Source organism: Chamaea fasciata, unplaced genomic scaffold (assembly GCF_029207755.1).
Source record: "Chamaea fasciata isolate MVZ Bird 193981 ecotype frontalis unplaced genomic scaffold, bChaFas1.0.hap1 SCAF_19, whole genome shotgun sequence".
NCBI classification, from domain to species: Eukaryota; Metazoa; Chordata; class Aves; order Passeriformes; family Sylviidae; genus Chamaea; species Chamaea fasciata.
In genome coordinates, this window is record NW_027094104.1 from 2817518 (window position 1) to 2841609 (window position 24092).

The following is a 24092-nucleotide window of genomic DNA, read 5'->3' on the forward strand; positions in this document are numbered from 1 at the left end:
AGGTGCTTGTGGTGTCAGAACTCTTGGCCTTGTGTTTGTTTTGCCTCCATAATTGATCTGCTTATTTCTGACCAAAGGGAAATGACCTCAGATTAAGGTCGCTGGAATTGCCTGGAATGAATGCATTTTCACCCAAGGTTTATCTCATCCCGTTTATTTTGTTTTGGGGAAACATATGCAAGAATCCTGATGTCTTAATTTAACATGGATAATTGGTCTGGGAAGACTTATGTTGTTCTGAGCTCTCGGGTTTGCGTTTGTTTTCTTAAAACAATAATTAAACTTACTAATTGATTGTATTTGAAACTTGACTGGAATCCAAAATGAGCTGGGGCTTCAGGAACTGGCTAATTTTTCCTTGAGTGTCTCATAAATCTTGGCCCGAGGCAGCAGATGTATTCTGCATCAGAAATTGGGTTCTAAAGTTGTTTGTAAAATCATTTAGTACTTTATATGTTTATCACTGAACTGGTGGTCAGATTCTTCAAGCATTACCTATATTTGAATGAATTCTAATTACGAGGAATTTTTTTATGGTTAACTATTGACTAAAATTTTGGAAAGCGAGCCTCAGTTTAGATCTGAGGTTGTAATTTGGATATACAGAGTTTTTGTTAAAGGTGCTGGAGGTTTTGCTGCTCTCTTCAGTAGAGTTGTTATTCCCTGTGGGGTTCTCAAGCACTGATAAAACTGCTTTGATTTCTGTGGATTTGGGATAAGTTGGGTAGTTTCTTTCCTTTTCCTCTTATAATTAGTCTCAGAAACTTGGTGGTGCCTTGTTTACCCGCTGTTCTGGCTTAACTATAATAAATCCACAGTTCTGCTTTTATCAGGTAATTCATTCATAAAGGTGGGGTGGAGTGAGCTTTAAAGCGCTGTGGCTGCTGCCACGCTTGTTTTTGGAGTGGTTCCTCTGTTCTGGGTCCTGCTCTGTGAACCTGGCAGTGGATTAACTTCCTTTCCTACTGTTTCCTGATTGTGGGATGTGTATTAAAGCAGGTTACATGCCTCTCCTTCCCAGATGGCCTCATTCAGCACTCTGCAACAGCAAATAGAACTGTTTGATTCCATCCATGCAGCGTTAAAAGGAAAACAAATCACAAGCTGTTAAGAAAGTGGTGAATGCAGGTAGATAATAGGAGGTATTTCATGCCAGGAACCTTGCTTGGACTCCCAGAAGGGGCTGTTAAAGTGTCACCCAGATGAGCATCACAGCTTTTCTGCATTTAAATTACCCTCTTTGGGCTGTGTGGTCTTTTGTCAGCCTTGGATCCGTCTGGGCAAAGATGTTTTCCCCGGATAGATCAAACCATGGCTTGGGACCACTGCCGTTTGAGTGGCAGTCTTTCCCAAACATCTGCAGGGTGTGTTTGGGGCACAGATCCGCACTGAGGAGGGATGGGTGGGATGGAGCCTGGGGAGGAGCTCGGGGTACCCCTGGGGCAGGATGAGCTGTGCTCTCACTCCTGGGAACTGCCAACCCTGCTGTGCACAACACTGCACAGGGTGGGAAAAGAATCCTTCATATTTCACGTGTCCGAGTTAAAAAAAGTTTTCTTAGCAGTTCCAAACACCTCTGTGAGCTCCGTGCTTAACGCTGTCAGATTTGTCGGTGCCCTTGTCTTCAGACTTATGGTTGTACGTCTTGCTGTAAAATGTGATAGTCAAGATGAATATTTAATGTCTCTATATCTGCCAGAGATGGAAAGTTAATGGCTCCACTCTGCAGGGATACAAGCAAACATTGTTTATTTACAGCCAAGCTAGTGTTGGTTTTACGTGCTGCATGATGATACCAACGCTGTAATGCTGAAATAAGAGTAGGGAAAAGAAAATGCTAATTGACGAAGCCTTTCGAAGGAGGTGATCTGCTAGTAGTGAACATTACTGGTGCACCAGAGCGATCCCTGCGGTGGGAAGGAGTTTTGTGGGCAGATAAAGGAGTGCCGGGTACAACAAGCAGTTAAATCTGGAAGGATAAATTATCCCTCGGTATGAGGAATTCTCTTCTGCAGGAGAAGGTTCCTGAGAGAAGTTTATATGGCTTCGAAAGAGAAGTGATCACTTTTCCTTCCTTCTCTCCTTCCTTTTGAACTGTCAAGGATTTCTTAAGGTTTTTATATAAGTTGTCAAAAAACATAGTTGCAAAAATATATTCTGGTATTGCTTTGTGTTTGTTGATCTTCCTGGTTGGTAGCACTAATTAACATGAGGTTAAAGTGTGATTAAGTAAGAATGGGCTAACATCAAATCAGCGAGTGCTAGAGGAGAAGATTATTACATCTGAGAGCAGGTTGTCGCTCCGGGCATGGGGTTACATTTGGGATGACTGTCACCTCCATGGCTTTTCTCTGGGACAAAGGGGGGCTGCACCTTCACCTGGGACCAGATTCTGCTCATCTTTGCTCTTCTTCTTTCTTCTCATCTCCTCCTTGGTGGGACAGAACCAGCCTCTGTCAGGTGGTTGTGAAACCTCTCGGTACAGATAGCTCAGAAACTGTTAAATAGTTGATATTTCCAGGTAAATGAGGGCTGCTTTTCAGGACAGCTTACGGTTACGTGGCTGCTGTTGGTAACGTGTTCACATTCATTGTGAATCTCAGAAAGAGACTTATTTACTCCTATTTAATAAAAAATGCTTATTAGATTTGTAGTGGGATAATTGCATAAATATGTAGTGACAGCAGTGCTTTAGAAATAAACCCAAAAATGTGTGTTAGTCTCCTGAAGTTCTTCAGCAGCTTTTGGTGTTTTTCTGCTGGTTTTTCTTAGTGCAGATGTGTGTCAAATTTTGTCTAAAGGCTTCTGTTCTGTTGTGAACGTGGAGTTCTTTGGCATAATACTCTGATCAGGTTCAATTGTTTTTGGAGAGATTAATTATTGCAAATCTAAATACGTGTAAATGATAATCTGAGTGAACTGTTTTTATAAATAATTTCCCCAGGAGCTGCTTTTATCCCTTGTTCAAATTTAGAATATACTTTTGTCTTTACCCCTTCAGTGTGTGTGGATGTGTCAACTACTTTCACTCTCCATTGTTCCGTTCTGAATTGAATCAGGACTGTTAAGTGCTCTGCGTGATGTTTCTGGCTTTGTACCAGAATTTATGTTGGCAATATCTTTTATTTACTAGCATTGAAACACCTGTAATTGAGAGAACAAAAACAAGAATGTATTGGTAAGCAGCTAATTGTTAGAAATTATCTTTTAGGGAGTCCTAATGATTGAACAAAAATGACAAGTTATGCTGTTCCAGAGTGTTTGAGTAGAAGTAATGTTTGGGGTTTATCTTTGCTGATTTATGTCATCTGTTGATCTGGTAAAATTTTTGGTCTGGCATTTTATTAAGGTTGTTCTACAATAAGAGGTGAAAAACTTATATTTGTAAAAACAATGTTACAGGACAATAATATTTTCCAGGAGTGTTTTTTGTATTTAAAAAAACCAAATCCCAAGAATGCTTTTCCTTTATTTTTTTTCTGTAAGTACAGTGGAATCTGATCTTGAAAGTCAAACAACAAAACTAAGTTAGAGAAAATGCTGTATTTATCTTTGATTCAAAACATCAACAAAAAAAAGCAAGTTAATTTTATCACAGATCTTTGGATTGAATGCTGTTTGCTGTTTTCTTCTGAGAGCAGTGTGCAGGAAGATAAAAATGTATCATGTGCAGCAAAGTCTAATGAGCATTTTCTAAACTAATCCTTTTTGTTCACCTCTCTGTTGGTTCGTTGGTTCGTTGTGCAGGTTGAACTTCAGTTCCAGTTGAACCGCTTACCCCTCTGTGAAATGCATTATGCCTTGGACAGGATTAAGGACAACAGCATTTTGTTTCCAGATGTCAGCATGACTCCCACCATACCCTGGAGTCCCAACAGGTACGCAAACACTTTAGAATCAAAGATTGGGTGGGAATGCAGCACTGAATTTCTCAGAGCAGATGGCTGAAATCTGTCCTGGCACAGGAAACAAGCCGTGCTCCTCATTAGTGGTGAGGGGTTCAGAGGAGAGAGTGGAACTCTGCTAAATAAAACAAGAGGAATGATCCTCCCAGGGCCAGAACCCACTGAGTGGAGTTTCCCTGGGGCTGAGCTGGGGCTTTGGAGGCATCACACTTCTACTGTGGCTGCGGAAAACAAACCTGCTGCTGGTAATTTCTGTGCTGCTGTCCTCCTCTGAGAACATTATACTCACAGGAGTGTCCGTGGCAGTTCCAGGAGTGCTGTGCAGAGTCCTGTTTGCAAGGGCTGGTCCATTTGTACTTGTTGAGCTGCAGTGAGCCCAGATTTGGACATATCCCAGAGGGTGTGCTTATGGAAGGTGTGGCAATGACTCTTAAATGAGCAGCCCTGTGCTTGCAAGCAGCCCCGAGATTCTTTCTGTACATGTCTCACAGTTTCCTTCTTGAAATTATAAACCCTTGTGTTATATAAATACTTCTAGAGAAACTTAAGGCCGATGCAGTGAAAATAGTTTGTCTGGAAGAGGAAGCTTAGGGAGGAGAAATGTGAGGCTGTGTGGCTCAGGGAATCTGGTCAGTATTCTTGCTCCTGATAAAAGAGGCATGAGGTTTCTGTGCTTGGAGAGCAGGGCAATGAGAGGAATGTGGAACTGATAGTCTGTGCAGCCTGGGAGGAGTCATGTGGGGTCCTGAAGGTGAGAATTAGGAGTGTGGTTGTGATGCAGGACGAATCAGGAGATAGCCCAGGCGTTAAAAGGAAAATGATCTGTCAGAAAGCTGAGACAGAGAGATACTCTAAGACAAAAAACACTGGAAAAATTGTGGTTTGTCTCTGGAGGTAAGAACAGATCCGGTACCGGGTGGGATCAGTGTTCTGGGTGAGATGATCACTGTGTATCAGAGCTTTGGCAGTGCTGAGAGGAAGAAGGGAATAGGTTCTGTTTGGAGTTACACTACAGAGCTAATGGAGGTCAGTGGCAATCTGTTCACTGGCTTAATTAGGTTTTGAGTGAATCTTACAAGGAAATAGTGTTGAATAGTTTGGAAGTAAGCAGTGATTTCAATAGAAAGGAGGCAAGTCAAGTAGGATGGAACTTTTATCTCCTGTGTTCATACCAGTTGCAGTTGATATGTAGGTGTAATGTTTTGTGGTTTTTGTATACATAAATAAAATACACATTGATTATAGTGCAGTATAAGGTGGTTCCATCTGGTGGCTCGATTTGTCCTTCCTTGAGAATCAAACTAACTCCAAACTGTCTTTCCCGTTTTTCTTTTATTTCTGTTTTATGTCCCTGTTCCTTTCCTGTATTTCTTAGTTTCTTGCCAGCTTGTTGTTCACAGGGATCTTAAAAGTTAAAATTCAGTCAATTCCCTCTTGATCTTCCTCCCTGTTGCTGACTACTTCTGAACAGAAACTTTCCCAGGCTGTAAGAAGTGTGGTGCTTGTACCAAAGCAGATCACATTACTAAAGTATGGCCATATGTGCAGCAGTGACAGGTGTTTTTTACTATGCATGTCTACTTTTAAATCTGTCAGTGGGAATATTAAAAACTCTGTCTAGAAATCTTTAACTTCTTATGCTCATTGGGATTTTCTGTAAGCGTCTTCCTCCCAATGCTGGCATCACTGGCTGCTTACAACAAAAATCTTTTTTTTTAGACTGCTTTTCCATTAGAGGTATGTACCCTGATGATCTTAAAAAAAAAGTAAAGAGAAGTTTGTAGTTAATTGGTAGCCAGTAGTTTTTAAATTTGATTTTAGATAACTTCTGCCAAGCCACGGGGTTGTGTAACTATTTACTTTTAAAGTTGGCAGTGTAAATGGTGCAGGAAAGAAACATAACTAATGAAACTGTTATTTGCATGATAACAGTAGAAAAATCATTGTATGTTTACCTGCTTTTGTTATCAGGGAATGGTGCAGTATGTCCTTCTTCTAAAAGTGTGCTTGGGAGGTTAACTGTTGTTAGGTGGGATGGTGTAAATTGAGAACAGGTTGAGCCCCCCTCCACAACTGATCTATTGCAAATAGCAGATTTTTATGATTAAAGCACGTGATTGTTTTGCTCCATTTGTTGATTTGTTTCATGTGCCTCAGTGACACAATCCACACAGCGACTCTGTAAAGGCTCTTCGATTTCTTTAATGCTTTTGAAATCATCCCTCCTTTAATTTCAGCCTGCCAGTGGATGGTGAGAGCTTGTGTTTGTTTTCACAGACAATGGGATGAGCAGTTGGACCCTCGGCTGAACGCGAAGCAGAAAGAGGCTGTTCTGGCTATCACCACCCCACTCTCCATACAACTGCCTCCTGTTCTTATCATCGGTCCCTATGGGACAGGAAAAACCTTCACTCTGGCTCAGGCAGTCAAGCACATCCTCCAGCAGCAGGACACCAGGTGAGAGGGGGCACTGAGCACAGAGCAGGACCCCGCTAGCAGAGAGGATGTGAGTTTTGGCTGAAATTCAAGTCAAAGGTAGAAATACAGAATTTCCACCCAGAAGATGTGAGTTTTTGCTAAAATTCAAGTCAAAGACAGAAATACAGAATTTCCACCCAGCTTAGAAACCAATAAACCCAAGCCATCCATCATTGTTTGGGATGATAGAGCAGTTTTATAATCTTGGCCTGTGTTTGCCATTTAGAGCAAAACTAATTAAAGTGGAGGTTATGTAGAATGGCTTTGATTTGCTCGGCATGGGAAGTTTTGTAGCACGGTAGATAACAAAAGCTGGTCTTTAAAACCAAGTCTAGATTAATAATTACAAAATGATTATTGAAAAACTGTTTGATAACAGATAACTGAAGGGTTTGAGCTGAGGGCTGAATCATGGGAAGTGCAGCAGGTCAGTGACTAGTTCCATGAAGAGGAATGTGCAGGAAGATGGCCACTGTTTCCTTTTTTTTGTATTCTACTGCTTTGAATTGTTTTCTGTTTCTTCATTGCTTTTTTATTTGCATCCATTTATTCCAGCAGGATTCTCATTTGCACCCATTCTAATAGTGCTGCTGATCTCTACATAAAGGATTATTTACATCCATATGTAGAAGCAGGCAATCCCCAGGCAAGACCTCTCAGGTATTTTTTTAAGGCTTATTATGTATCTATAAAATACTAATCTTAAGAAAAGGTGTCTATAAAAAAAGGTTAAAGAACTTTTAAAGCATAAAAGCATATTGGCATTACCAGCAGTGCTTTTAAAAAGAGCCTAAAAGGAATGTGAAATATTGTAACATAATTTTTGGTCATTGGTTAAATAAAAATAAAGACATCCTTTTTTAAGCTTTTATTATTCTATTGTTAAATGTGTCTTTCCTAATGAGCAAGCTCTTGATATGCTCCTCTAAAAGCTACTATGATAAAATAAACTTTTTATTTTGTGGACTTTAATTGTAAATGGACTTTAATTGTATTTTACTTTCTGAAAATTTTGACACACAATTGCAAGGCTGATTTGGAAACTGAGGCTCCCCACCTGGCTTCTTGGAGAAACATTTTGGTGTCACAGGAGCTACTTACTTAGAGAATTGTGTGAAAGTGGTTTGGCCTCTTCTGATAAATCAGTGTGAAGTGATTGTCTGCGTGTTGAAATGTACTTACCACTGGTGTTTTGGGGAAATTGGTTCGGGAAATAAAAAAGAAGCGGAATCTTAAGAGCAAGGAGGGTAAACTTGCATGGAAATAGTTAAGGAGGATTTATTTATGGGCATGAATCTGCTCCTGGGAACATTTTGCCCAGTAATCACAATGTATACTTCATACTGCTAACTTGGTGTATATATATATTTTAAATTATGGGCATCATTTTCTGAATGCCGGTGGGTGAATTCATAATACCACTAAGAAAATGACTCTGTGTTTACTTGCTAGCTATTAAAAGCCATCCTGGACTTATATTTTATGCAATGTCAGTAAAGCCAGTGAAGTTATGTGAAAGGGCTACATTTGCAACAGGTGTAAATTCTCTTAGGTCTGTTGGCTTCGGTTGCCATGTGGCATTTTACAGACACTGAGGGTCTGGCCAAGGGAAAGAAGGCAGTGTTATTTTTTAAAAGATATCTTTGATCCTGTTGTGTTTTAACACAGATTGTCTTAAGGTGATTTGTAAAGCACTTTGGGATGAAAAACATTATGGACTCTTCATTTTCTGAAGGGAAAAAAATGTGGGTAATTGATCTTTTTGGGAATATTGAAATGTGATTTAACAGTGCAAGGAGTTAAATACAGTTCTGTTGTTGCCAGGTTTTTGCTGCCTTGTTTTCAACTGTGTAGTCCAGTCCCAGAAATATGTAAAACATAAAAAGTGCTATTTTTCTTATGGTTAAAATTTATGTGCATATTTTTCAGAGAATCACACAATGTAAATTAAAAGTCGCTGAATGTTTGAATTTAAGTTTAATGTTTGTGGTGTTTGTCATGAAGCCTTCAGAAAGTGCTGCTGTAGATTGTCTGATGCTGTTCAAATAGTCAGGACACCTCTACAAGAAGTTTAAGAAAATTTTAAGAAGTTTAAGAAAATGGAGGCACCTCTGGAGTTGTTTATTTATGTTAATGGATGCCCAAGTATGTATGGTTCAAATAAAAAACCTGACAGGTAGTTGTTGTTTGAGCACAAAGTGCATTAGCCTGCACTGGCAGGAGTTAAAGGTCAATTTTTCTGAATCCACACTGGAGTTGTGTGAGACTCCCAGTTCAACATTATTTATGGATGTACCTCCCTTACTGACTGTTGTAAAGGTGTAAACTCAAATTAAAGTCATTACTGTTAGATTAGACGGGGGATCTGAGCCTCTTGCAGTATTTTAAAGGAAGCATCAAGTGGAGCAGAAGCAGTTAATTATTCAAGGCAGATGTGCTGTTTGCAGAGTTCATTGTGTTTCTAAACAACTGAACACTTTGCTGTAGATTTTATCCCTTATTTACTCTACAAGTGATGAGTTGGCTTAGTGGGGAGCAGCATAACATTTTATAATATTTATGTTGTTTTTAAGGAAGGAAAGCTAAATTATTTAACATTTTGTACTGAAAACCACGTAGGTATTTCTGTGGGTAAGATGTACATTAAATAAATTATCCTGTCAGTGATGTGTCATAAAAGTTTGAAAAGTAGAGTTTGTGGGGCTTTTTGTTTAAATACCATGTTATAAATTTGTATTTTCCCTTAATAAAATAACTCCCCATGCCCTTTGGAAAACAGAAAGTCAGAGTGAGCAGTGAGGATTTATGTTAAATCTAACTTCTGCACCTAAATGAAATACCAGTGAAGCCTGAAGGCCAAAATCTCATAGTCCTGATGCCCATAAACAAATTATTACCCAGAAAAAAAACTGTGCCCCTGGGTTTGATTAGATGAGTCAACTGTATTAAGGGCACACTCCAAAACCTGCCTCCTTTTACTGCAGAAACTTGACACTGAAACAATTCCATATACTTATTTAAATGAATGCAGAAGTGTTTCTGAAGGAATGAAACCCCAACCCAAGCTACAGCTGGGGGGAGAGAGCCTCCATTAAGTGCTTCTGTTTGATGGTGAGACACCTGATTTTTAGTGTGCAGGAGCAGCCAGGCACCTTTAGATGGTGAGTCAGAGCTGTAAGAGGGAGTAATTGGCTCCTAATTTGTAAATTCTTCTACTCCGTGGATGTGCCTGTCTCCATCACCTGCTAGAACCTTCTGGAGGTGGGTGCTGAGGCAGGAGAGCTCTGGAGCAGGAAAATTCAGATTATCACCCTCTCCTAAAAACTCCAGGAAGCAGATAGCAGCAGTTCCTCTGCATGTTGCTGGGCAGTGGTTGAGGTATTATTTTAAATATTAATTTACTGTTGTTTTACTTGCGTATTTCAGATTTAGTTGTTTCCATAAACTGGTTTTCTATGGAATACTAAGGGAAGAGGAAAGAGGTCGACACAGCCTTTATCTGTGTATTGAGTATTTTTGTTTATTCTTAAACATGTTCTTGCTTAGGAATAAACAAAACTAATATCTTCAGTTCAGCAGTGTCAGAAAATAAGCTGGTTCTCTTAAAAATATCTCACTGAAACCCCTTCAGTTCATTTTTTTACTACTTTGATCATAGCATCCATGTGTAAGTCCTGCATATATCCTGGAACCAGGTAGCTTTGGTATGTTGGCTGCTAGCTAAGAGTTATCCAGGATCTAAAAAATAATCTCTGGGAGCCAGAGTTGAGTTAAAAAAGAAAGCAAACAGCAACCCAGACCAAAAACTCCCAGCTGGTTTTAAAAGACTATTGCCCCTTTTCCCAAATAAGTTCTTGTACTGAAAATGGAACTAATTCACCTTATCAAACGTTCGTTTGGAAAATAAATGACTCTTCTGCTAATTATCTTTTTCTTGAAACTCTGGCTTCCATCTCATCCATCCTTAAAGGAAAAAGGGATTAAAAAAAGAGAACTTTCAAGTTGTAGGACAGGTTTTTCACATGTTTTCTGCATCCCAAGGAACTTACTTGTTTGTGAGAATGAGTCTCTCTTTGGAGATGGATCTAAAGAAATGGAAGAGGGAAATCAGGTGCTTTTAAAGTTTTCTTTAGGCTTCTTGGGCCTGGTTAGATTTATTTTTTTTTAATGGTCTTTTAACAGAGAGATGAAATTAGCCTGCTAGATTCCTTTCCCTCTGAGTTTCTGTGCTCTTCTCACTCGAGGGATTTCATGTGAGAAGTAAGAGCCCAAAAGCTGAGGAGGTGGGATGTGTCCAAGAAGGGTTTATTGAGCACAGCCTGAAGGGGAGAGTCCTTGGCCTTTCTGTTCTGAACTGAGAGGAGTCAAGTTCTGAACAGGGAAAAGAAGTTTGGAAGAACTGAAGTTTAGTCCCCACTCACTCTCTTGTAAGGAGTCACCAGAAGAAGTCACTGTTGTAGGCTGGGAGTGCAAAAGGAACTTTTTAGCCTCTCTCAGAGGTTCTGCCTCCAGACTCCCCCTTTATTAAATTTTAAAAGTGTGTTTTAAGTGGCTAGAAACAATCCCAGCCTGGAACTACTTGATTTGACTGACACTTAGTTGAAGTAGTTGGGGAAAATTTCTTTTTTGACGTCATGGCAGGGAAGATGATGGAAGCACAGGTCAGCTGACAGCATCTTGCATTCCTTGGCTTATTGGTTGGAGATGCACAGCAATTAAGGCTTCTGTTGTAGGTATCTAGATGTCACGCTTCGAAATAAAGGTGAGCTGAATTTCCACAGGAATTGCAGATTCCTTGCATGTTAAGCAAGCATTAAATACAGTGGATATATTCAGTGCCTTAGTCTGCAGAAGATTGAGGCCCTAATCTATAATCTTCTGGGATTTCCATTTTGAGGCAATGCTCCATGTGCGTGCCAGTCGTTTCAGTGTCTGTGGTTTGGGTAAACCTTACCCTTCAAGGTTTTCATTTCTCTAGAACGAAAACCTTGATATGAGGCACGTGATTGGAAAAATCTCTCTTGTAAGCTTTGGGTCCTTTGGCTGCAGCTTTTGCCCACTTTGTACCCAAATAATAATAAAATGTGTTGTGGGTTCTAATGAGTGTTTGATTAGTAACTGCCTGACTCTGCTGGAGCTAAGGGACTCTGCTCACGCAGGTTTAAGACCAAACATTTTAGAAGTTGCAGGGTGAAATGTTATGATTTGTGTTAAGCTGGTTAAACCTCATTTTTGTAATTGGTTCTTGCAACTTTGAGGAAAAAAACCACATAATTATGAAATTATGGTGATTTTGTTAGCCCGAGTTGCACCTGAGAAAGAAAGTCCTTGTTCAGTGAGGCTTAACTTCTCTCATGACATTTTCGAAGTAGTCACATCTGTCAGGTGTTTTTATGCCAGTGGTGAATAATAGCTCTGGGATACCTATTTGATCTCACATCAAAATAAAAGAAATTAATGGGTAAGCAGCAATGCAGTTTGAAATGCTGTCAGCCAATCTGTGAGTCACCCACAGTTGAATTTTTGTAATAAAAGACAGTGCATGGTATAATAATGTCTAATAACCATAATATTTTGCATTTCAATAGCACCTTTCATCCAAAAATCTCAAAGTGCTTTACAAACATAAACTCCCAATAAACTCGGTAATGCTCACAGTGTTCCTCTGAGGTGGTAGGGGATTGTTACCTCAGTTAAAGTTGGGAAGGTGAAGCACACAAAAGCTGAGGATAGAGAAGCTGGGGTAGGTGGAGCAGGGGTTATCTCGCTCCCTTGTTGTAGGTGTTAGGCCATGGTTTGGTGTAAGAACAGTTTATCAAATAAAATTCATCCATTTGAGAGCTGAGAAGAATTAAATATCTGGGGGTAACATTAGAAGCCTCTTGTTCTGAGGATGACTCAGGAGTGTGGGGGTTGTTCCTGCACTGAACCCAGTTTTACCTGGAGTTACCTTTGCTCTCCAAGCGTGGATTCGCCTTGGTTGTGTTGTCAAATAAAAAGTCATTCAGGTACTGAAGTGCCTTTGCATTTCATTTTGTCCAAAATGGACGTTGCATCTTCTCAAACCAGATTTATTCTAATCCTGGTACTCGTTTCTCTCACATTACATGGAGCTCAGCTGTAATTTTCAGACGTGGGTGGACAAGTGATATCCAGAGTCCAGCCAGTGCAATCATGCTCTGCAATTAGGTGCATAATTACACTTTTCCAAATGCTTTATTCATGATTTGGGATTTGAACTATGGATGCAGGAGAAATAAAATAATGAATAGATAAAGCCAACAGCATTAAATCCCATATTTAGAACTGAAATGAATTTAATTCATCTTAATTTGCTTTGGAAATAAATTTTAAAACTTTAATTCCAAACTTTAATTTCTGTACAGTAATTTCTTGTGGTTTAAAGGTTCTACTTCAGATTTATAGTTCTTGATAGAGATTCTAGCGGTGAGGAAAACCTGATGGAGGTGTCACAGGGCCCCTTTATCCAGCTCTTTGCGGGATGTGTTCACCCCTGTGGGGTTACTTGTACTCTCTGTTCTGGGACACAGCCTTTGTGTCTTCTGTGTTTCTCTCCCAGGTAGCTAAACTGGCTGTAACAGGTCATCCCTTCCTGGGAAAAATTCCTCACTGACCCCATGGGATGGTGGTTAAAATGACCTGATGTGTCCTGGAAGGGTGTCTGACACCCAGTCAGTGTCCTCATATTCTAGACTCCAGCCAGACCTCTGGCACTGTTTTCTCATTCTTTTATCCGGAGTATCACAGTTACTGCCCTCTGTGATACAAAGATGAACCCACCTGAAGTTTGGTTTGTAGAATTCGACAGCACACGGGATGGGTGAAAGGAACAGCAGGATTTGAATGTATTTCATATATCAGCTGCAGTGGCTGAGATGTGCAGACCACTGTCAGTTCCATACTCTGGGCTATAGTTACATTTGTGGTCTGGAAATATTTATTTTCAGTGAGTTTATTGTAAGTTTAAAATTAAATAGGCATTGATGTGAGGATCACAGGACGTAACTATTTGAAGAATTTACCGATTTCTATATGTGAGTCAAAACCTGCTAACTGGTCATGTGTGTAAAACTGCACTGCAATAATAGAAGGTGAATCCAAGACATTTTGGCATGTAATTCTGCACAGTCGTGGCGTTTTGCTTCTTGAAAATGATGTTGATTTACCAGAAAACAGAATATTAGTATTTGAAACTTTGGAAATATTAGACAGTCGCTGTGTTCAAAGCTCATGGAAAATAAGCCCCTCTTTCTTTCCTAGGGTATATTTCCGAAATCGCTGGGTAAAGACTGTTCACCCAGTTGTGCATCAATACTGTTTGATTTCAAGCACACATTCCACCTTTCAGATGCCACAGAAAGAAGACATTCTTAAGCAAAGAGTAGTAGTTGTTACTTTAAATACATCACAGTATCTATGTCAGCTGGATCTTGAACCAGGTAAGATAATTTCTTGACAAGAAGTGTCCGTGTTTGGGGAAATATCTTTCTCTTACCCAATTCTTGGGAACTGTTAAAAAATAAAGTAAACAATGATAATCTTGAAACGCTCTTCTGTTTTTTAATGAATAAATGTTTATTACAAAGCTATAAACTACTGGCATTCTAATTAACCTTTTCCTTGTTCTTTTTTTTTCCTTCTTAAAAAAAATTAAATAAAGAAGCAGTTCTATCTATGATCTGGTGTTTCTGAGATCCAAGAGGGAAAATTCTGTTTGAGATTCTGACTTTGAATATTATGCTCATTAAGGTCATTACTCAGTGGAGCATGTAAGCATAAATAACAGAGAGCCTTTTTCCCTTGTTTCGTGAATTGTTTAGCTTTGCAAACAACTCCCACACATACAAGCCCTGTCTTTGTTAACATGATACATTTAGGGGTTTTTTTCTAAACTGAAATATATTAGACTGAGTTTTTGGGGCAGAGGCTGCTTGGGGTTTATTGTTTTCCTGATCTCCAAGTTGAATCCATCTGCTTTTTGGAGAACATGGAATTTCTTTACGTAAGTTGTTAGGGTTAGTTTTTTATGGCTACATTTAAGCACTCGTTGCAACAGAGAAAACTAATATGGAATTTATGGTAAATGTTTTTGAGTCTTTAGATAGAAATAGCTGCTTTGTTTGGCAGCGGACTGTGTACAGTCATGCCGTAGCAATGTGTGTGCAGCTGTATGAAATTCATATTTTCCAGAGAAAATTGCTACATTTTTATGTATGTAATCTGGATTGGATGGTGCACTAAGTCCTCTAATACTTTGTTTTAAACCTTAATATATCACAGCCATCAATGTATAAAACCACTCCTATACCTATCCTGAGTTTAGATTTCAGAAAATGTAAGTCTACAGTGGCCAAGTTTCTGTTTCAAGTGCATGTTCTCCAGTGCATATATTCCCACCGAACCTTTGGTCCAATATTATCATAAGGTTGAATTTAAATTTTCCTTCAACTTCTGTTCCTTTTTTCCCCCCCGACATTCCTTTAAGCCCATAACCAGCAAGGTGCTCAGGTATGTGTGCAATTTTAATGGGAAGTTTGGTATATAAGGTAGTTACTAGGACTCAAGTACATGAGGAATCCTTGTCATTGTTACTGTCCAAAGCTCTTCAAGTCTCATGGTGGTGAAATGACTTTCAGATTTGAGAAACCTCTTGTGGAGTGGTCTGCCAAGAAATATTTCCTCTTGGTGTAAGGAGGGCTCAGATAAAATACGTGTTTAATTTCATGTGTATCACAAGAAAGAGGAAGACCTGGGGGCTCCTGATAAGGTCACTGGCAGCCAGGTGACCACCGCTGCTCATTTGATGGGTTTGAAAATGGTGTGGTTTTCCGTAGTTGCTAGAAATGAAGTTGTGTAAGCCGTATTTTTTTTTTTCAGTTCTAGTTTTGGTTACTGTCAGGATACAGAACATGAAGTTCCAGTTCTTGTTTTGTAGTCAATATTCATTTTATCGTATTTCAAGTTTCATTTATTTGCTGATATCTCTGTTTTACAGGGTTTTTTACACACATTCTGTTAGATGAAGCTGCTCAAGCTATGGAGTGTGAAACGATTATGCCTCTAGCATTAGCTAATAAAAACACAAGAATTGTTTTGGCTGGAGACCATATGCAGGTAAGAGCTATGAAAGTTTTGAGTATGAAGTGCATATGCATAGTATTTGTATTTATCCTAGTAATTTATCTGCACCAAACCATATAATAGGTGGGGAAGCCAAGGAGAATTCCAGGGATGTTCTTTGAGTAAGATATGAGGACATTTTTTACACTCAGGAGCTTGTGACTGATATTCCCTGATGATTTTTACAAGGATTCAAGAATGTGGATTAGGATTAACAAAATTAGGATTGAGAGAACTTTAACTTTTTATTAGAAGTATCTAAACTGGTGAAGATTTGAGCAAGTGAGAAACGGGAAACTGGAACTAGCCCGTGCTTTATGTTTCAGTAAACTGCCTGGGAGCTGCTTGGTTTGGAGAGTTGAGAACACTGATTATGCCTGTCATTTTGCAGCCTGTAGGCATGAGAAAGCATGCTTGGAAGAGTCAGCTTCACTTGCTTTATTGATTTAGGCCAGATTTATTTGTTTTTATAGATTTGCCTTTAATTCTCTTTGCATCTCACAGTAGCAGTTGAGTGGATGTTTGCTCTGGTACAGTAGCAAACTCGGAATGGTGTTGCCACCTGTGATTTAATACTGGTGGATAATTTCAGTGGTATTAGTTATGCCAGGACTGGGGTAGTGCCTTTTAAATACTGCTCTCAAAATGCTTTTCAAGAGCTTGGATTTTTTACTTCAGGCTTGATCTCATCAGCCCAGCTGGGTGGATGAAGCCTTCCCTGGACCTGTGTGTCTCAGGCTGCTCTATAGCTCAGGGTCTTACAGAAGATCCTCCATCAGGTGTCCAGTATTTAAATTTCAGAAACTAGTATTTAGCTGAAGTGAAACTCAGAATCTGAATCGCATGAATTCAGAATGACAAAAAAAGATTGGTTTTATTTCTTCACTTGGCAATTGTATTTTAAAAATCACATTTTGATCGTCTTTGGTTCTATTTTTCCTGCTGTAATTGATGGTGGTTTTATTGTTAAACAAACCCAGTAGGAGTTTAATGTAACAGTAAATAGGTCATTGGGTTTTTGTTTTCTCAACAACATTTCTATTTAACTTTTTAAATGGTACTGAAATTTCTTTGTTTCTCTGATTTGAACTATTTGTGATAATAACTTAATTGTGAAAGTGGTTGTCAGAATAATGGTGTAAAGTCATTCTAAACACGGTTCGGGGTGTTAAACTTAGATAGAAGGGCTCTTTGCATAGTTATTGAGTATTTTATTGTTCCTTTAAGACCACGATGGTCTTTTGTTACTTTTCTGGTAGGAAGGAGCATTTCTGTGGAATAGCCATGGTCTGTGTCTTCCAACGATGAATGTCCAGTTAAAGAGAGCTTTCATTTTTGGGTTGATGCAAATACGTATGTTGGGAGCATGAAATTCCAAGTCCACCCATTTAGTTACGTTTTCTTTGTGTGTGTGTGTCTATTACAGCTCAGTCCTTTTGTCTACAGTGAATTTGCCAGGGAGAGAAACCTTCACGTCTCCTTGCTCGACCGGCTCTACGAGCACTACCCTGCCGAATTCCCGTGCAGGATCCTGCTGTGTGAGAACTATCGCTCCCATGAAGCAATCATCAAGTAGGTGTGAACTTTTTCACTGTATCACGTGCTTCTTCTGACTGCTGCCAGGGAACTAAAGGGCCAGGCACAGCCGAAAGGTTTCTGTCGTGAAATCTTACTCGTTTCAAAGTTAATTTAGTGGTTCTGTGTTGCGGTTTGGTCTCCTAGAGCAGCTGCCAGGGCTGTGGGACAGACCCCTCGTTCAGGTGGGGATGCTTTGGCTGCTTGCACACTAAACCAAGGAAGAGCCAACTTTCCCTTTTTGACCACCCAGCAGTCTGTTCTGTAGGCTCTGTGCCGCTTTGAACCATCTCAGAATTTTAGATTTACTGGGGTGGATTATCTTGGAATGGTAAGCTGTGGGCAACGTAAGGAACATATGGATATGCAACTGTGAATGGAAAAAAGAGGTCAAATTTTGAGCGTGCTTCTTTACTGTTGACATCTTTTATTACTTCTTTCAGGACGTATTAATCAGTGGGTTTGCATTTTTATGCTGTGATAAACTAATGGCTGCCAGTGTAATGAGCTCATCCATGAGCTGTGCTGGAAAGAATAAGTGCAATCATGGGGAAAAATGCTAAAGTTTAAATCCTGGCTCAAATATGTACTGAGGAATATTATGTTGGTATCCAGTCATACTAATTAGGTTATCACTGTGTTCAAAGCAAAAGCAGAAATATTTAAGTGCTCTGGGGAATCAAAAGTGAGAATGTAAAATATTTTCTTACAGAGCTTGATCTGTCTTCACTTTATGGACTTTGTAATTATAGGCTGAGTGCTGCTAAATTTCTTACCCATTTTTTGAGTTTCTGAGTTTGAAATGAGAGAACATCTGTAAAGGAAGGGATCACTTTAGCTTTTCTTTAGAGATCACTTCCATGTCATTTGCCTCAGAAAGATCATGGAAATCCACTTGAGCAGCTGAAGTTCAGACAGGGAGCTCCAAGAAAGATCCACTGTGTTGAGCATGGAGGTGAGGGCACAGAAACACCACTGGGGCTGGTTGGCTCTCCAGTCAAAGTCCAGTGTGCCCAATTCCACTGGGAAGTCATGCTGTGTGAGGTGAAACCAGCTGAACACTCTCATGGTGGTCCCTTTAGGAGATGTCTCAAGTCTCCTTTTTTGTATAATGTGGAATTTCCCCTGACAAATGGGACCGTGATACTTAGGACAGAAGTGTAGGGAAGTGAAGGGCTCATTAATCATCTCTACCTCACTGAAGCAGAGACACCACGAGAAACTGAGGAAAGAACAAACCATTCGTTCAGCCTGACTTTGGCGCTGTAATTGGAAGAAAACAGCCCATACGGAAAAGTTTTGTTGTTTGATGAGATCTCATTACCGAAAGTTAATTTGCAGAAGAGAATGGTTAGTTTTGCCCCCTGGCTGTTGTGGAGTGACTGCTGCAACCCAACCCAGAGAGGAGCCCAGTGTTCTTCAGGGTTGTCCCAGGGTAAGCCAGCTCAGGTCCAGGCTGGGCTGCAGTGCTTTGATGGTGCTTTGGTAGCAAACAAGTTTCTGATGCTTTTCCATGAGCACCTGTTTCCAACTAAAGCTGCAGTAGCTGGAATTCTGGAAGAACTCGATGGATCCACCAGCTGCAGTCTCCTGCTTTGGTTGTCTTCATGTCAGGCTGTACTCAGGTTGCTGCAGCCTCTGAGTGATAGCCAAAGAACATTAAGGTTGGAGGCTGAGCATTGAAAGTGAGATGATACCAAAATGCACTAATTACTGGAAGCCAGAGCATTCATTTAGCTCTACTGTGCAATAGCATACAGCATTCACAACACTCTGCAGTCTCTCCTTGCTGCCTTTTTGTCTCATTCCATTCAGTTTGCCTTTTTCCCTCCTGCTTTTCACCACCGTGAAGTAGTTCTTGCCTCATTTCTTTTTCAGTCAGCCAGCTGCTGGAATGGCTGCTGCCAGCAGAGGAACTCTGTTCTGGTTTTGTTTCTGGTCTCTAGCAACACAGATCAGCCCAGAGTAGAAGTCACAGAAGAAAAGCTTGGTTGACAGCTGAACGCTTGGCCTGCGTCGTGCTCAGTGCACACGAAATCTGTAGTAAATTTATCTTCCAAGTTCAATAACTCTTAACTGACATGAGCAAGCTCATTGTCCAGCCTGGGGAATAACCAGTGCCAGACAGCAAGTGTTCTTTTTGCCCAGTTTCCAGCCATCAGAACTTCTGAGTGAAACATCAGTGAGAATGTTCATAACTTTGTCGAGCTTTAGATGAGAAGAAAGAACAGCCTTTGTAGAAAAAGTGTTGGAGAAGCATATTTTTAGTGCCTTCTGCTGTGTCTGTAGTAGGGAAATATCAGTTCAGAGAAATCATTTGAAGATGCTGAATAGTAATCAGTGGCTCTGTTTTCCTTATGAAGTATTTTGTGGTTGCATATTTCATCAGGGAGATTTGCATATTTTATCAGTGTGCTCCTGTGTAGACTCCACATTTTACCCTGTTTTGCCTCGTTACAGTTACACATCCGAACTTTTCTATGAAGGCAAATTGATGGCAAGTGGAAAGCAGCCAGCACACAAAGATTTCTACCCTTTGACTTTCTTCACAGCACGTGGAGAAGATGTGCAAGAAAAAAACAGTACAGCTTTTTACAATAATGCAGAGGTAACTCTTCTTTGCTTTTACTGTTGATTGCTTTCTTAAAGCTCCACTCCACCAAATTTACTGGTTTATGCTCCGTGTGGGTGGAAGACAAAAATTGCCCTCTACCAGGAGGGGGGAACGTGGAATACACTAAACATGATGTAATGAAAATTGTAATTGTAGTAAACATTTCCACTAATTTACCTTCTTTTTTTTTCTTTGCAAATTATAAGCCGCATCTCATTCTCCCAGGCTCATTCTTCAGGATGTCTTTCCTGATAATTTATGTGACATTCTGATAGATGTATCTTAGCAACTGAGAGTAACTGCAATTTGAAGTAAAACTTAGATTTCTTTGACTGTTGTAGAAATGTTCCCACTCAGATAAGAGTCCTCTGGAGTAACATTTCACATTTCCTCTCATATGTTTAGGATCAGTGTCTAACTGATAATGTGCAGATGAGATTCTTTTAGGTGAGAACTTATTCTCCATGTGTTTGTTTCACATAGATTTATTGGTATTCTTCAAAAATTACTTTCATTCTCATTCCTTCCCTTGTGTTTAAAAGAACCAAACAACCCAAGCCCACAAAAACAAACACATGCAGCAGCACCCACCTCCCACCTTCTGACTTGATAACACTTTTCAGAGTGGAAGATGCCTTTTTCCAGTCACCTCCAGTTAGGGGAGGGAGAGAAAAATCAAAGAAATAGCAGTAATTTTCATAAGCTTAGGAGGAATTTCTGGTTAGTGCTTGTTGTGAAGCACTGCAGAGCTGCCTGTTTCCCCTTGTTGATCATGGTGGGGTTCATCTGCTGCACAATTTGAAACCTGTTTGTTGTTGTTGTGCTGCACTTGTTAAACATTCTTTGCTGCGTTAAAATATCTTCTTAGATAAGAAGCTCCAATGACTTCTGGACACCTGACTGCTTTCATTAATCTACTTGGATTGCTTTGCCATTTAAAAAAAAGTTGTAAAAGACCTAAAAATATCTTCAGTGGCCAAGTAACTGTCTGAAAACTGTGAGTCATTAATGGCCACAGGCAGAAATGAAGGACAACGGCTCCTTAAACACCAGCAGGAAAAACTGAAATTACATGATGAGAGAGATTTTTTTGTGCTTGACCCTTAATGGATGTTTGCACTGGGGCATCTTGTGGTTCATTGATGCCTATAATAAGAATTATTCTGGGAAATAAACTTTCCCTTGTTGGTCTTAATTTAAAAATTTCCCTATATGGTATTAATTCTAAATACATACCCCAAAGCTATATACTTTCAGAGAATCTTGCCAAAATACCCACAAAAGATCATGATTTTCGTGCTATGGTTTTTATAGATATCAAAGTTTATTCTAATATCCTTTGTCAGTAGAGCTGCCTTTTAAATGTAAGAATTGATGTCACAAAAACATTCAGGACTTGCTTAAAAACAATCCCATATTTTTACTGTCCTCTGAAATTGCCGAAAACAAACTATTTGTGACTTTTTAAGGATTAACGGATTTTTTTTTTTTTTCTTTAAGAGGCTGACCTTGCGTTTGTGATGCTGTAGGAAAAGAGCATCATGAATTACCGTGCTTTAAATAGCTGGAGAAATATTTATTGAATGTAAATTTTCTTAAAAAAGGAATCACAAACCTTTTGTAAAGTTACTGAGAAACGCCTTGTGCAGTGCAGTACCTCCGGTGTGTGGAAACGAGCTGCTCTGGCAGGAGGTTACTTGGAGGCTGTCTCCTCACAGGGGGAGGTTTTCAGGTTTTATTGCACATTAGTCTTCTCAGGTAGCACATTTCATAGTATTTCACGGAGAGGAACTAGCAGTTGCTGAATAATCTGAAACTCCCAGTGGAATCCTTTGGAATGGCAGATGACTGTGCTCTGCTATATGGACTCTGTGTCTAGAGTTATCAGACTCTAAGATGACATATATCAAATCCAGAATAAAAATTAAATTATATCCATTTAGGCAGTACATTAACTTACAGAAATACGTTGAATCATGGCTAGAAATGCCCTAGTGCACTTGACGTTTTTGTAAGAACCTCAGAATGAAAATTAAGATTGTTAATGTAATTTTGAAGTTTGCAATTTTAACTGCGGCTTCTGTGAGAAGGCTGATGTCAAGATCAGAAAGGTTGCTGTACAGTGAATACATTGTTTTAATCCAGGATACTTTAGAGTATCGCTGTAGGATGCAGTAGTATCCTTGCTTGTGTAACACTGTGTCATGTTGCTGTTTCAAAGCTTTAAAGCTCAAATTCCCTTTCCATATCAAAGGGGGATGCTCGGTGGGACATAACTTTTAAGACTCCTGCTTTTTCTCCAAGGTGTTTGAAGTGGTGGAGCGTGTGGAGGAGCTGAGGAGGAAGTGGCCCGTGGCCTGGGGCAAGCTGGACGACGGCAGCATCGGGGTGGTGACCCCGTACGCTGACCAGGTGTTCCGCATCCGCGCCGAGCTGCGCAAGAAGCGCCTGTCCGACGTCAGCGTGGAGAGGGTGCTCAACGTGCAGGGTGAGCAGCAGGGCTGGGCCCCAGGGCTGCCTGAGCCAGGGCAAATGTGTCTGCTGCAATCATGACTTAATCAAATCACCCTCTCATTTACTAAAATTACCCTAAAGCCACGGCGGCAAAAGGAGAGCTGTGATACCGATGTTGCTCCGACGTTGACTATAAACTCGTGGATGTGAGGTTTATCTTTTCTTTAAATGATATCTTTATCCTTTCTCAAAATGAGGTTGAACCTTACTTGAAAAATAAGTTGAGTGGAAGTTGTGGGAACCGATAGATTTTTTTAACGTGATTTTAATGTTTTTAACAAGCTGATGGCTTTTAGAGTTCCAAATACAAATGTAACGGAGCTTTAGCCTCGAAATGTTTTACTGATTTCTTTTCCATCTGAGGAATAAACTGTAGGGATCTAAAAATTTAGGTGTTTCTTCCTGAAATCACATTGATAACAAGGATTTTGTGTAGGCATAGCCTGTTGCTAGGTTGCACTTCTAGTCAGTAATAAACAAAGGCAGATGATAAAGTAACTGAGTGACAGTGAGTGGTTTGTTCTGTTTTTTCATGGTGGATATTCATGTGTTTGAGAAATTTAGAAATATGAATCAAGAATGTCCAGAATGTCTTTTTAAGGTAGAACAAATAAATTCAAGATTTTTTATTGGCTGATAGGCAATGCTGTAAAGATAATTAACATTTCAGAAAGTTCAGGAGTGATTAATATCAAGGTGAAAAAGTTTTTTAAAGGGGAAGTATTCTTGTAATGGAATACGCTATTTATAGTGCGTCTTCTAAAATTTTTAAATCTTATTATTCTTGCATAAAGCTCTTCGTGTGAAGGGTAGCTTTGAGTTCAGAACATCGAGGTGTGAAATCTGGCTGGCAAGGGCAGTGATCTGGCCGCGGTGTGAGCAGAAATAGCAACAGTTATCTCAGAGATGTTTTTTGTTTCATTTTAGGAAAACAGTTCAGAGTTTTGTTCCTCAGCACAGTACGAACACGGCACACATGCAAACATAAGCAAACTCCAATTAAAAGGAAAGAGCAGTTACTGGAGGATTCCACAGAAGACTTGGATTATGGTTTTCTGTCTAATTACAAACTTCTCAACACTGCCATTACAAGAGCACAATCCTTGGTAGCTGTGGTGGGAGATCCAATTGCTTTGTGTTCCATTGGAAGATGCAGGTACTTTCTCTATGTTCCTTGGTTAATCAGGGCTAAGGGTAGTGGAAAATGTGTTTATCTGTGACTGCTGGGTTTGGAAAAGTGATGGTTGTAATCATGTATGACAGGGAAAAATGTAATATCCCTACACCTGGCCGTTGATAACCTGTCTTTTCATGTGTTTATACTTGCTCAGGTTTTCACTTCACAGTAACAATTGAACTTGTTTCATTTTCCTCTCTAGTAGGGCTTTTTGTATAACTGTTACAATTTTATATACAAATAAAAGTAGCACGTGATTTGGAGTTCAAAATTGTGATGTAATGTGGTATTTTAAAACTGAATGTTATGGCAGTTGTTGGATGGTAGAAGACTTGAGAAACATTATTTATGTTTTGATTAGTCTTCATGACATTAAGAAAAAACTTGTTGAGATTTGAGTGAATTTACATTTAAAGACCTAAATGAAGAAATGGGAAAAATGCTGAGATATGTAAACACTTTCGTTAAAGGTTCCAAGTTCTTGTTCTTCAAAGGGTTTTTTTTTTGATGGAAGAGCTGAAATTTTGAGATGATCAGAGATAAACCCTGCAGCTTATTCTCGAAGAGAGGAAACAGTGCACTGACTACATTATTAAAATAAAGCTAAAAATACATGTTAGTTGTTTTATCTGTGTTGTGTTCTACTTTCCTGAGCCATGCTTCTACTGTATTGATAAGGGATGTTGTT

The 24092-nt window shown here is 39.6% G+C and overlaps 1 protein-coding gene across 5 annotated transcripts in view; it reads left to right on the forward strand.

Moving 5' to 3' along the window:
* Positions 1-24092, forward strand: part of HELZ (helicase with zinc finger) — an 86740-nt gene that overhangs the window by 39940 nt on the left and 22708 nt on the right. For 4 of the 5 annotated variants that reach the window (XM_066200324.1, XM_066200327.1, XM_066200328.1 and 1 more), the window contains 9 exons: positions 3748-3878; positions 6183-6362; positions 6939-7043; positions 13665-13843; positions 15400-15518; positions 16951-17096; positions 19560-19707; positions 22018-22201; positions 23155-23383. In XM_066200324.1, the coding sequence (XP_066056421.1) occupies positions 3748-3878; positions 6183-6362; positions 6939-7043; positions 13665-13843; positions 15400-15518; positions 16951-17096; positions 19560-19707; positions 22018-22201; positions 23155-23383 (1421 nt within the window). The remainder of the gene's footprint in view (positions 1-3747; positions 3879-6182; positions 6363-6938; positions 7044-13664; positions 13844-15399; positions 15519-16950; positions 17097-19559; positions 19708-22017; positions 22202-23154; positions 23384-24092) is intronic. The other variant, XM_066200326.1, reaches the window with a different exon arrangement.